This window comes from Cetorhinus maximus, chromosome 11 (assembly GCF_964194155.1).
Source record: "Cetorhinus maximus chromosome 11, sCetMax3.hap1.1, whole genome shotgun sequence".
Classification (NCBI taxonomy): domain Eukaryota; kingdom Metazoa; phylum Chordata; class Chondrichthyes; order Lamniformes; family Cetorhinidae; genus Cetorhinus; species Cetorhinus maximus.
The window spans coordinates 107198760-107213120 of record NC_135889.1 but is presented as its reverse complement, the minus strand read 5'-3'; the positions used below and the strand labels follow the sequence as shown (position 1 = coordinate 107213120).

Here is a 14361-nt window from a genome sequence, read left to right as displayed (position 1 = left end):
GTTGGCAAGTGGGCTATAAGGTACCATGGAATGGACGGGGGAGGGGCTTGAATGGGTATGAGTGGTATGGGTAAGACCTTTTAAAGTTATTTTTCAAAAGGTTCTTGAATCCAGACTATGGTTCACAACTCCTCGGAGGTGCTGTGAACCACAAGTCCTTGAGAAGCTGGCCTGACTCCGTGAAATTGCAGGGAGCTGGGAGATGCCTCCCCCTTCAATGGAGCTGGCCAGCTCAGGAGTTCAGGGCACGGGCTCGCTGCCCAAACCCTTCTCCCATGCCAGCAAAAACTAGGGGCGCTGGGAATGGAGGTGGGGATCCCAGAATTGGTTCTCACCCGCCATTTTTAAAGGTCTGTGGAACCTCCACACCTCTGCGAAAATCACCCCCATAAAAGTACTGAAGTGTAACTAAAATTCGCTCGGCCACTGGCTTGGCCTTTTGCTACCACACGTGTTTTTGCAGCTCTAAATTTAAATCTACTTAACAGCTTCTTCCAGCAGTATCCACTTTCACTTCTGAAGATAGCGTCTGTAAAACACTGGAACAGGAGGGGCTTGACCACCCTTGAGCTTCTTCCACCATTACGTTGGATCATGACGGATCTGCACCTTAACTTCGCTCTGTACCCAACAGTCTTGAACAGATCTCAGTCTTGAAAATTTCAATAGCCTTCTGGGGGAAAGAGTTCCAGCTTTCCACTCTTTGTGAGATTGAAAAGCTTCCTGATTCCACTCCTAAGCGACCTAGCCCCAGTTGTAAGATTGAACCTGCTCTTGTTGTGATTTCCCCCACTGTTGAGGAAATAGTTTCCCAGTGTCTAAACTTTTAACATTCCAAATACCTCAACGAGATCAACCTTCTAAAAAGCAAAGAAATACAATGAAGTTTATTCAACTTGCTCTCATAATTTAACCCTTTAAGGCCTGGTATCGTTCTGGTGAATCCGAGCTCTATCTCTTCCAGGGCTGAATACATCTTCCCTGAGCTGCAGTGCTCAGAACTGAACACAATACTCCAAGTGGCATCTGACCAAGAATGTACAAGTGAAGCATCGGGTGGAATCTTGTGCCTTCCCCTTGTGACTCGTTTGGTGGCGGGGGGACACTTAATCAGGCGGGAGAATGGCTGGTGGGGACTCTGCCACCTTTCTGCCTCCACCCCGATTAAGTCCATGGGGGGAAGGCCTGTAGATGGCCTTTTAGCCCCACCACAATTCGGGCACTTAAGTAAGGAACTGATGCCCACTTGAGGGCCATATCCTGCCGCCAATGGTATTAATCCAGTAGTGGGAGGGAGGTGCTCACCATGTGGGGAAAAAACCTGTGCGGAGTTGCTTGCAGGCTCCCAAGGGCTGCTTCTTGTTCAAAGGCACTCAGTGCCTAACTGAGGGACTCGGCATCAGGAAGGGGGTCCCGCTGAGACCCAACTCCTTCACTTACTGCCAGCACCCCCCTCCACTCACATTCCCCCATGATCCCTCTCCCGCCGTCACTCACCTGTAGCCTGGGTCCCTTAGCAATCTTGGACCTTGGGTGGTTGTCGAACTGGCAGCAGTCACCATCTCCCCAAGGCCGTGGCCATTCAACAGAGCTGCCGGACTCTGATTGGCCATCAGCTCCCAGCAGGTGGGACATCCAACCTCTGGGTCCTTGATTCTGAGTGAAGGCCTGCGGCTGGCCTTCAAGTGCCTGAGTGGAACAAGGTGCAGGGGGCCTATCTGAAAAGAAGTGTCAGGCGGCTCTCTGCAGCTCTCCAGCAAGTGGCCCAGACCCTGTACTCATCTCAAGATTCCATTTTCCATTTCTGAATTCTAGTCCCTGAGATCAAGGCCAACAAGTTTTACCCAAGTTCTTTTTTTGTTAATTTACCTTGTTAATTGCCTTAATAATTTTCCAACCAGTGATATATAACCAGCTTTGATGTTTCTGTAAGAATGGCTATCTCTACCAGGAATATTTTAAGAATTGGCGATTGTTTGTTATAGACCTTCTGACCACCATATTTTTCATTCTGTTACAAAGTTCTTGTCTACTTTGTTTCTTCTCCCTGTCACCAATAGAAAGAATATAAGAAGGATTTGGAAGAGCACATTAAAGGCAGGAACCTTACTGGTTTGGAGATTACACCTTCAATGTTGCATGCCAAATATGCAACGAAAATAGGCTGTGAGGTAGCCAGTCTATTTCTTATCATTTAACAATTTTAAAAGTAATCAGGCTAATATATATTTTTATATTGTTTTGTTGAAATACACCAAAATTTCTTTGAGTAAATTAATACACAATCATGTTTTAACTAACAATGAAAGACTTTTCCACGTATTTTTAAACATAATTTTTTTTGCATTTTGAAGAATGATACAGCTACTATTCATAGGCTTGTACACTATCTTTTTTGCTGCTGCCTCTCTCTATATGTGTAAGCAAATGATTAATGCCCTTTATTATTTAATGATTATGCATCAAACTCATTGAGTGCAGTGTCTTCTTCATTGTTGTAACTGCATTGTCCAAGAAACCTTGTATTCTTGTCACCTAATTGTGCTTGTAGTATTTTATCCATCTTTACACAATGAAAGTGTGTTTTTCTGTTGTCTAGCCTTAGCCTTCTATCTGAATATATTTTAGTGGTTTGGTGCATGAAAATGGTAGAAATGTCTCTATCTCGGTATTTCTGCAGCTCTCCTGTTCTTTCTGTGTTACTTTAGAAAGAGTACAGGAAGGATCTTGAGGAAGGAGTCAAGGGTAAGGGCTTAACGATGGTTGAGGAGACCCCTGAGATGATGCGAGCAAGGAATGCCACATACATTCTGAATGAGGTATGCATGACACTGTCCCTGGCAACAAGCAATCAGCAATGTGTGCCCCGTGCATAGGAAATGAAAGGTTTTGTTCCATTTGTTTATGAACATATTTCTAGGCCTCACTTTTCTATTCTAGGAAAGCTTAGCTCATACATGTCCACCTTGCCTATTAGAAGGTTGTCCAGTGCAAGTTACTTCAGAAGCCTCAGAAAGGCCTAGCATGATTGAGCTGCCTATATGCAGTAGCATGTCATTATATTTACAAGTGTTTATTTTTATCCTTTTGTTTCCATAATATGAACATTTATATTGGAATTGACCAGGAAGTGGGAATGTTTAATTGATTTTTACTGCTCCACAGCTTAGGAGTGTTGAAGTCATTTGTAGTGTCAGCATTACTACCCATCAGATTATAATAGTTTACAGACTTTCAATTTACTTCTCTTAGATAAATAAAAATGGTGAAACCCTTTTCTCTCAGTAATTTAGAGTCTCTTCTCCTGTCCTGATCGTCTCAAAAGAGTTGCTGAACTGCAAAAGTTATCTCAAATATTCATCTCGCTGGTATGGAGCTACCAAATCAATTTCCCTGCCATGATAGGAACATAGGAACAAAGGGGAGGTTTTACTCGATAACTGGAGTTCAGGCCACTTGTGCACTTCCGAGACTTCGAGTGGGATTTTCCATCCCTGCACGCCATCGGGATCGTCCGGTCCCGTTGAAAGTCAATGGACTTTTGGCTGGGCCGCCAAATCCTCAGCAGCGGGTCCTGCCGTGATGGGGCCGGAAAATTCCGGCCTTAGAGAACCAAGGTGGTGTTATAGAGAGAGTCTTTAGCTTCGTGGTAGCATTTCCACCAACAAGTCAGCTGGCTCTGATCTCTGGGTTAACATCCGCTGGGATTGTTATGTCTGCTGTATGTTTGCGAGGAGAGGGGATTGGGGAGGGTCGGTGAAACTATCCCGCTATATAAGACTAACCAACTGACTAGCTAGCGAGAAAAAGGGCAACGGGTAACAAAAGGAATGTTCATCTTGCAGTCTGATGGACTGTTAGTCAATCTGCAAATCCTTCCAATACTTCACACTGTTAAGGGAAAAGTCCGAAGATACAAAATGGTGTTTATACAGATTCATGCAGCTGTCACTTATGATGGAGTTCAAAGCTTTAAAGTTTTTCTCTCAGTCTGTCTGTCTCCAGCCACCCAGGTTGAGAATTAACCGAATTGAACAGATTGATAATTATGCAAATAGCTCAGACGGGCAGCAGCAAGTTCCCTAGTTTAGATCGACCTGGCTTTGCAATTTCCAAATAACGCCATACCGAGGCAATTTAATAGCCTTGTCTTTGGACTTGGTTTTCCTCGCATTGCGTTTAGCCACTCCTACATACATACAGTGGAGGTCTTGCAGTGGATAGCGCCCTACCTCTGAGCAAGAAGCTCCAGGTTCGAGTCCCACCCCAGAATGGTCAAGGAAGGCGCATTCATAACTTGAGTATCAACCTGCAAACCTTTCCAACACAAGCCAATGGTTGGTGGTAATAACAGGGGAGATCCCTGGTCAGCCATGTGGAGAGAACATTGGAATCTCTACCATCACTATCCATAGCTGTTGACTACAACATACATGTAAAAACGCATGTTGCCACAGCAACTTGGACTCCCTGGGTGAACTGTAACACAACACCACCACCACAGTACATCCAAGGGCCCTGAATTTGCAAATGTAAAGTGAGCAAATAAACATATGGACAAATATATTGCCTTTCTTTTGATTCAAAATGGAATGAAATGCTATATTTGAAAGAGAGATCCGAGAACTCAGAGTGAAAAATAATTGTTTAAACTTAAGAAAGAAAGACTTGCATTTATATAGCACTTTTCACGACCACTGAACATCTCAAAGTGCTACAGAGCCAATGAAGTACTGTTTGAAGTGTAATCACTGTTGTAATGTAGGAACTGCGTTAGCCAACATACACTCGGCAAACTCACAAAAAAAGCAATGTGATAATGACCAATAATTGTTTTTTTTTCTGTTGATTGGAGGAAAAATATTGGCCAGACACTAAGGATAACTCCCCTGCTCTTCTTTGAAATTGTGCCATGGGCTCTTTTTCATCCAGTAGGCAGATGGGGCCTTAGTTTAACATCCCAACTGAAAGATGGGACCTTCAACAATGCAGTGTTCCCTCAGTACTGCACTGAAATGTCAGCTTTGATTTTTGTGCTCAAGTCCTGGAGTGGGACTTGAACCCAGAATGTTGTGATTCAGAGGCAAGCATGCTGCCAACTGAGCCACAGCTGACATGCAAAACACAATCCATTAACTCGTCCTATTCTGCTTGGCTTCCTTGAACATTCTGGTCTGGCTGCAGCAATTCCCAACTATATCACCACTGGGTTTTTGGTAGGGATTCTCCCCCAGACTGATCATATAACAGTATGATGAATTGCCTCTTCTCTTTTTCTATCTTAGAAAGAGTACAAGAGATCATTGGAGGAAGAAATCAAGGGTAAAGGGCTTGTGGCGCTGGCTAACGAAACACCAGACTTTGCTAGAGCCAAGAACGCCACAGATATTTTAAGCCAGGTGAGAAGCAATGGGTGCAATAGATTCTTTTCTTCCATCTAATAACAGAAATGGTGGTGAGAAGCCTTCTTGAATCACTGCAGCCTGTGTAGTGTAGGCACACCCATTCTGCTGTAGACACATGACTGTAATGGGCGGAGTTCCAGGACTTTGACCCTGAGATGATGAATGAACAATGGTATATTTCCAAGTTAGGATGGCATGCGATTTGGAGGGAAACTTGCATGTGGCGGTGCTTCCATGTGTCTGATGTTCTTGTTCTTCTAGGTGGTAGAGGTCATGGATTTGGAAGGTACTGTTGAAGCCTTGAAGAGTTGCTGCAGCCATCTTGTAGATGGTACATATGGCAGCCACTGAATGTTGGTGGTAGAGGGAGTGAATGTTTAAGGTGATGGATAGGGTGCCAAGCAAGGCTGCTTTATCCTCAATGGTGTTGAGCTTTTTGACTGTTGTTAGAGCTGTACTTATCCAGGCAAGTAGAGTGTATTCCATCACACTCTTGACTTATGGATGGTGGGCAGCTTTTGGAGAGTAAGGAGGTGAGTTACTCAATGCAGAATTCCTAACCATTGACCTGCTCTTGTAGCCCAGTTACATTTCTGTCAATGGTAACCCCCAGGATGTTGATGGTGGGGGTTTCAGCAATGGTAATGCATTGAATGTCAAGGGGAGGTGATTAAACTCTCTTTTGTTGTAGACGGTCATTACCTGTGGGGTGCATGTTATTTTCCCCTTATCAACCCAAGCCTCAGTGTTGGCCAGGTCATGCTGCATGCAAGCATAGCCTGCATCAGTATCTCAGAAGTAACAAATGGTGCTGAACATTGTGCAATCATTAGTGAACCTCTGCATCTCTTTATGATTGGAGGAAGTTATTAGTAAAGCAGCTGAAGATAGTTAGGCCTAGGACCTCTGAGGAACCCATGAGCTGGGGCTGAGGTGATTCACCTCCAACAACCACAACCATCTTCCTTTGTGCTCAGTTTGACTCCACCTATGGCGAGTTTCCCCTCGAATTCCATTGACTTCAGTTCTGCAAGGGCTCCATGATGCCATACTCAGTCAGCTGCTGCCTGATGTCAAGTTCAGTCACTCTCACCTCAGCTCTGGAATTCAGCTCTGTTGTCCACTGTTGAACAAAGGCTGTAATAAGGTCTATAGCCAAGTGGTCCAGATGGAATCCAAACTGAGCATCAGTGAGTAAGTGACACTTGATAGCACTGTCAACGATATCATTCTTTACTGATGATTGTGAGTAGGCTGATGGTGCAGTAATTAGCCAGATCCGATTTGTAATGCTTTTTGTGGACTGGACACACCTGAGCAATTTTCTGCTTTGTCGGGTAGATGCCAGTCTTGTAGTTTTACTGGAATAGGGTTGGCTAGGGGACGGCTAGTTCCAGAGTGGTCTTCAGCACTAGAACAAGGATATTGTTTGTGGCCCATAACTTTTGCTGTATTCAGTGCTCTTGACCATTTCTTGTTTGGGAGTGAATTGAATTGGATGAAAACTGACATCTGTGATGGTGGATACTTCAGGAGGAGGCCAAAATGGATCATCTACTTGAAACTTCTAGGTGAAGATGGTTCAAAGTGTTTCAGCCTTGTCTTTTGCACTCCCATGCATTGATGATGGTGGCTTCTTCCTGCAGCCTTCTCCTGTTAGTTTTTCAATTGTGCACAACCATTTGTGACTGGATGTGACAGGACTGCAGAGCTCTGACCTAATCCATTGGTTGTGGGATTGCTTAGCTCTGTCTATAACATGCTGCTTCCACTGATTAGCATGCATATCTTCCTCTGTGGTATTTGATCCTGTAATAATGAGCAATTTTAGCAGACGAGAGCAGGACTTGATTGTGCTGTATGTGGTCCAACCAAATTTGGAGATGAATGACTACCATATTCTTTCAGGTCTGTGAATTATAATCCCATCCAAGTCAGTAAAGTTAGTTGATTCATTAACTGGCTGAAATGGTATCTTTATGGTTAATATTGTTTGATCATTCTTTTAGGTAAAATACAAGCAATTGGCTGAAATGGACAAAGCTAACTACACCACAGTTACAGATACGCCTGATATAATTCATGCTCAGAATGTGAAGAATCTGAGCAGCCAGGTAAAGGACACCTTTCTCTCCCTACCTGCCTTCGGCTCCACTACCCATTCTCACAATAGATATGACCTGTTGACCCCAGAATTTCTGCAGGGGTGTTTGGGGGTGGGGTAGTGCAGGAGGCTGATGTCCACTACATTGGATGCAGGTGGAGCAGGGCAGAACCACAACAACCCTAAACCCCAAGCCGTAGATTCCTTAATTCTGTGCATGGGAGCCATTTGTATGTGTGGGGTGGGTACAACAGCAGCAAGTGCCCTCCAGCTGCCAGTCAGAAAGTGGGAGCAGTGCCACTCTAATGGCAAATGGTAGGCCTCATGAGCACCTAGAGAAAAGTCTCCCCTTCTCACCTTCAGCTCCTAGCGTTCCCTAATGGATTGATTGCCTTAGTAACAGTTTGAGGCCCAGATTGGGACTCGAAACACCTCCCAGCTCTCAACTCGCATAACTTCCACTGAGTTAAATGACCATATTCCTGGGGTCAGCCTGGAGGTCCACAGTTGAAATCCATGTTGCTGTTACTCAAATATGGTGGAATCCCAATCTGCCCCAATCCTCATCTGGTGAGTGCACATTGGGATATCTGTCCTCTCCTGCCCCAAGAATGCCTGGAACTTTAATTTTGACAAAGCCGTCTTTTCAAACTCGCAATTGCTGTGCCTCCTCAGACAATGAAATTACATTACAGTATCAATCATTTCATCCAGCTTTTTCTTTGGGTATAATTCCCCAGACACCTGTGCACTTCCGATATATTCCATCTGCGCTAGACGGGAGGAGGGGACACATTATAGCCTCAATTCTCTGGCATGTGCTCCCTGTAATTACAGCTCTGCTTTTTGGTACTGCAGAACTTGGGTGGGAAATTGTGGCCAGCATGTGTTTGAAATTGCGCTATTTTTCAGACTTGAAGCTGTGCTTCAAGTTTCCATCCAAATTCAATTGCATAATCCCCGATGTAAAATTTTCAATAAGTTGGTGCAACAGAGCTGCTTCACTAGCATGCTCATTGGTTAATAGGTTAAAATCTTGCATTGCATTACTGGAAGTGAACACATCTATGCTCTCCTCCAAAGCTCCTTTGTCACAACTTAAGTAAAAAAGGTCAACCCAAAACAAGTAAATGGCTTCATTAAACCAAAGTGCATTTGCGTATTCACAGTCCAATTTAGACCCTGGTGAGTTTTTGTATGAGTTGCCTATTTGACATCTATTATTGTTATGAAAAGTCTGACTTGTGGACAATCTCGCTGCAGTAAAATGTACCTTTCCATGATCATCCACTAATGCTGCTCTGAATTGCTTGCGTAGAACCAATACAAGGCAGAAGCCGTGAAGACCATGTCTCAATACGTCTCCATAACAGACTCGCCCGAGATGCACAGAGTCCGTGAGAACCAGAAGAACATCAGTACAGTAAGTCAAAAAGTTTTACCCACAGGAATAACTGGTGCCCAGTTCAATCATTTGGGAACCCAAGGCATTTCTTTGGTTTCTGATTTGAAGCACTGACCGTGTCTGCGGCCCACCTGTCTATCCTCGGTGGTTGTTCTGCAGCAACACCAATCCCATAATATGTGCAGACTACAAAAGAACAAAGAACAGGGAACTGCCAACATGTTCTCCATTCAATGCGATACATGTTTGATGAAAGGTAAAAATTCAACCTTATTTTGGGACACAGTGCAGAAATGCTGCTGTTGTCTTAAAAGGGCTAAGTACTGTGTCACTGTTAGCTGTCTGGACTATCGGTGTCCAACATGTTTGCTGGAAACAGTAAACATCAAAATCGTTTGTGTACTCTCTTTGCTTTGTATGTTTTTATGGAATTCAACAGGGCTGTAACAAAATACTTTTAGGATTCAAGAGAGAGGGGGTTCTTTCTCTTTTCCCCCTCTATCATATATTTTAAAATAAATTATATATGTATTTGTCCCTTTCCTCTCACACTGTGCACTGTTTGATGATCACCAGGTAAGCCAGCTCGCAAGTCTTGGTCTAGTGCTGCTCAGGAACTTCTCAGGCCTGGGGCTGGCTCTCCATCTCTCTGGGTTGGATGGTGCAACTGAGGTGGTGGTGTTGGGGGAGAGGGTTGGATTTTACCTGTATCAGGTAAGACACACCACAGAAAACAGACATAGGCATGTGCTTTGTCTGCCTCATGCGTCTCTAGATGCAGGAAGTCTTCCCAAGTCTAGAAAAATCATGAGTACGAAACCATGTCATGACACTCAGATAAAAGCAAAAAACTGCGGATGCTGGAAATCCAAAACAAAAACAAAAATGCCTGGAAAAACTCAGCAGGTCTGGCAGCATCTGTGGAGAGGAGCACAGTTAACGTTTCGAGTCCATATGACCCTTCGGACTCGAAACGTTAACTGTGCTCCTCTCCGCAGATGCTGCCAGACTTGCTGAGTTTTTCCAGGTATTTTTGTTTTTGTCATGTCATGACACTCTTTTAGTTCATGCTCATAAACTTTGATGCTACTTTGGACTTTTGATACCATGTAGCTTCAGAGAATGAAGGATCAGAGACCAAAAATATAACTAAGGAATTAAGAATCACGTGAAGCTTCAGACCAGACACACAAATGTACAGATAAATCTTTGGCAACCTTTTGTTAGAGCCCTGGAATTGTTCCTTTGCTTGTTGTTCCTGTTTCTTACAGTTGATTTTCACTCTGTTTTATAGCTTCAGTACACTTCAGAGCTTAAACTCATTAAAGGAAAGGTTACCACAGTAAAAGACACTCCTGAAATCCTGCGAGCTAAAGAAAACCAAAAGAATTTCAGCTTGGTACTTTTTACCTAAGTATTTTTCCAATGCTAATCTACTCACCATTTGTAATTTTAAAAACCATATTCTATTTTTCTCCTTACCTTTTTATCTATACAAATATTTTAACAAAATTCATCAATTTATAGTAATCTAACAATAATCATAGTTTAATTTGATTCCAAAATTATGCAAATATTTTCTAATGCATTTTAGAAAATTTCTAATTTTCTAATTTTCTAATTTTCTTATGCATTATTACATGTGATGTTTTTTAAAGGTTTTGATTGCCCTTATTTATTTCAAGGATTTTAGTTAGTTTACAGTTAACGCCTCTGGCTTATTTTTTTTATCAGCCTCGTACAAGTTTCTAGTTTAATTGGTCTGTTACTCGTAATCTCTGCTAATTTGTCACTGAATCATGCCTGTTTTGGATATGTTGTTTCTGAGTTCCATTGCCAAATCAAGACCATCTCTGTTCTTCCCTTCATTTTGACACCCTGCTTCTGTGTGTGTAAAGATTGCATATAAAGACGAGATTGGTGCAGGGACATCAATTAAAGAAACACCAGAGATGGAGAGAGTCAAAAGAACACAGGAGGCCATTAGTTCGGTACAATCCCTGACAGCACCAACCCTCCTCTTCCTAATTTATGCTAATCCCTTAATTTACATAATTCTCAACCTTTTAATCTTGCCTTCACCTTGTGTGAAATTTGTCCTCCTAATAATAGCAATTTCATAATCAGTTGCATTCACAGGTAACCCAGGTTATGATACGGCTCAGATTTGCGATGCAATGTGGAAAACCCTCAGAAAAATTATTTGCAAATGTCTGTGTTTTTAGTTATTATTCTCTGAAGGTATAAGGACTGTCATTAGGACTACATGCACAAAGTGGGCTTGGTAGTGTGGTGGTTATGTTACATGGCTATAATCCAGAGATCCTAGATGAATAACTCAGGAAACATGGGTTCAACTCCCCACCAAGGGAATTTGAATTGGTCATTTAATAAAACCCAAGAAATAAAAGCTGACATCATAAAAATGACCGTGAAGCTGTTGGATTGTCATTAAAAGCCAACTGGTCTTTATGGAAGGAAACCTGTTGTCCTTACTGGTCTGCCCTTTATGTGACTCTAAACTTTGAATTGGCCCAGCTACTGATTCAAGAAGGAGGCTCACAGGGCGACTGTATCCTGGTTGATTTGAGGCAATCCTTGAGGCAAATAGTATTAATGCACTTAAGGAGAAGCTAGGTAAGTGTTAGAAGAAGAAGGGGATAGAGCGTTATGCTGATTGAGATAGATGGATGAGGTAAGATGGAAGAAAGCTCGAGTGAAGCATAAATGCCAACAGGGACTGATTGGGCACAATGGCCTGTTTCTGCTGTTTCTATTAAGCTAAGGAAGTGTGAAAACACTGGACTGCCCAGTGTCACCCGCATCCTGAGAATGAATATTTAAAATAATCAAATTTATTTTACCGTTCAGTCTTAGACACTTGGCTGAGTTCAATTATTGTCGAATTTCAAGACTGTACAGTTATTTTGGTGTATAGCTAAACAACTCAGAAAAAAAATCAAAGTGATTAGTGAATGCTGCAGTTGTATTGCCGCATTGTGGCAGTGTTAGCTATTCCCCATTGTAGCATTCCAGGTAACATCAGTTCACCTGGGGGAGTTGAACACCCTCCTCTGGTTTCTCTGTGGTGGCGAATGCCAATGGGCTACTGAGGCCCCAGATGTTATTTTCTGGCCTTAGGCTTTGTATACGGTCCAAGACCTGAAGTGACTTGGAAACAACTGTGCAGGCCTACTTGTCGTTAAAGTCACAACCCCAGATTTCTTTTTTTAAAAGTAGCTTCTGAGTTTTCTCAGTGTTGCCACCAGGGCTCCAAGTTCCACACCTCGGTCTGAACGGGGCAAATTCAGAGCCCCGGTGGTCCTGGCATTTTGCAAAACTCCTTGGTCACAAGTGCAGCTAAGATAAAGTGAACTGGATGCTGCAATATATAATCAAGTATAACCGTGTTGTAACTCAGTCAGAAATGCTTGAGTGCTCCATTCCTCTAAGTAATGTGAAAGATACAGAATACCACTTGTCATCCAGGCTTAATCAGCTCTAATTAGATGTTTTGGTGGATTGTGCCTTCTGAAAAATAAGTCAACATTTTTTTTCCAAGTCCAAAGGCGGAAATGAGCTATGAAAAATAACTTCTGAAAGCACTTGTGTCTACCATTGTTGACCTTATCTGATAGAAGCACCTATTCCATTGAGATCAGGAACCTTTCTAATCTTAAATGATGCCCAAGGCACATTAAACAAGTGGAAAAGCCTTTGATACTTATGTGCAGTGTTGAATACACACTCAAGCCTTAGAGTAATGGCATTTTATGGTAGTCAGCAAAGCTGATTCAGGGGTTCCCGAACCCTCAAACCTTTATGATCATGCTAAAGCATAGCCTGGGTTACTCTGTCAATGATGAAAGTCGTTATTCTGTGTTCTATTTTGAAAGTTAACATAACTTCATTTGCCTTGCGTTTATAAAGTTTAAAGCCAGTCACCTTCACAAAGAAAATTAGAGGTGAGTTTTGACAAAATTCACCTGCTCATCCATTGTAACTTTGCCAGACGAACTGTGGAAAACCAAAACCTTGGTGTCAACACTTTTTCACCAGTCACAGAGGATGTGCAGGAGGATCCCTGTGGAAATTCTCCCCTTCTGTTAAAACACAATGCAACAAAGTTAGTGGTAACACTGAGTTTAATTTTTCTAACTTTACCGAGTACTGCGACTAAAATGTTCAATCTTTTGGTTTGACCTTTTCTTCAGAGATTTAAACTAAATTCTAATTCGCCAACAACCTTTAATAAATAACTCTTTATCAGTTTGAAATAATAAGTGTTAATAAAACTTAAATGACATGACTTAAAACAAATATTACTCAGTGTTTTGGATGCTCAGAGGCCAGTTAACAAGCTAGTTAAAAAATGACACACAGTGTGCCGATTGGTGGCAGATCTAGTTTGTTACATGTGCTGAAGTACACAGTTTATTGCAATCTGGGATCTGATTTAATGTGGTTTACAGTTTGTCCAAAATATGTGTTCACTATTTGTCCTTTCCTCCCTGATCTACACGCTTTGTAGATCAAATACAAGGAAAATGTTGGTCAAGGAACTGCAATCTCTGACCTGCCTGAGGTGAAGCGTGTAAAGGAGACTCAGAAGAACATCAGCTCGGTAGCTGCTGGTTTAATTTCCTTATGTCACCTCATGATCCACCCAGACCACCTAACCCATTGTGTCATAAACTAAATTTCATTGATACCATTTCCCTATAATTTCTTTTTCATTTTTCAAATCATTCAAACTCATTTGTATTTTTGAAATGTGAACAATTTTGGTGAGGACATTTTTTTTTAGGACTGCTTTTAGGACAGAAGACTGCAGAAGTGGTAGAGAGCTACGTGGGGAAAATGAAAAAAGGCAACAAACGCATCAGAAGAGCTTTATTATGGACACAGATACACCTGCAGTAAATGTTACTAGAGGGAGATACTTAAACAGTCAAGATTTAAAAGCCAATCCCAGAGTGAATTTCAAGGCATATTAGGAGAATCTGATCTTCAGATTCAAATTTAGAGCACCACTTTTGGATTCTTGAAATCAAGATTCAACTTTGGGATCTCCAAATCCCGATTCACTTCTGGGATTTCCAAATCTGGAATCACTTCTGGGATTTCCAAATCCGGAATCACTTCTGGGATTTCCAAATCCGGAATCACTTCTGGGATTTCCAAATCCGGAATCACTTCTGGGATTTCCAAATCTGGAATCACTTTGGAATTATACAAAAATGAATTGTGATTTGGAAACTCAAGCTCAGAATGCTATTTTGGAATTTTTAAATTAGATTTGTAGGTGTGGATTCAACATTCAATATCAATCTACTGTAACTTGAATCATAAACTCAATTTCCAGATTTTAGGTTTGCTTCATCAGTGGTTTCTTCAAAAAAAAATTGATTGAAAGCATTTTTTTTTTGCATCAACTGGCCAGCCCC

General features: G+C 42.1%; 1 protein-coding gene across 2 annotated transcripts in view; it reads left to right on the top strand.

Moving 5' to 3' along the window:
* neb (nebulin) overlaps positions 1-14361 on the top strand; it is a 279762-nt gene that overhangs the window by 232753 nt on the left and 32648 nt on the right. For both annotated transcript variants that reach the window (XM_078552563.1, XM_078552562.1), the window contains 8 exons: positions 2061-2171; positions 2709-2819; positions 5286-5399; positions 7415-7519; positions 8828-8932; positions 10209-10313; positions 10813-10905; positions 13446-13538. In XM_078552563.1, the coding sequence (XP_078408689.1) occupies positions 2061-2171; positions 2709-2819; positions 5286-5399; positions 7415-7519; positions 8828-8932; positions 10209-10313; positions 10813-10905; positions 13446-13538 (837 nt within the window). The remainder of the gene's footprint in view (positions 1-2060; positions 2172-2708; positions 2820-5285; positions 5400-7414; positions 7520-8827; positions 8933-10208; positions 10314-10812; positions 10906-13445; positions 13539-14361) is intronic.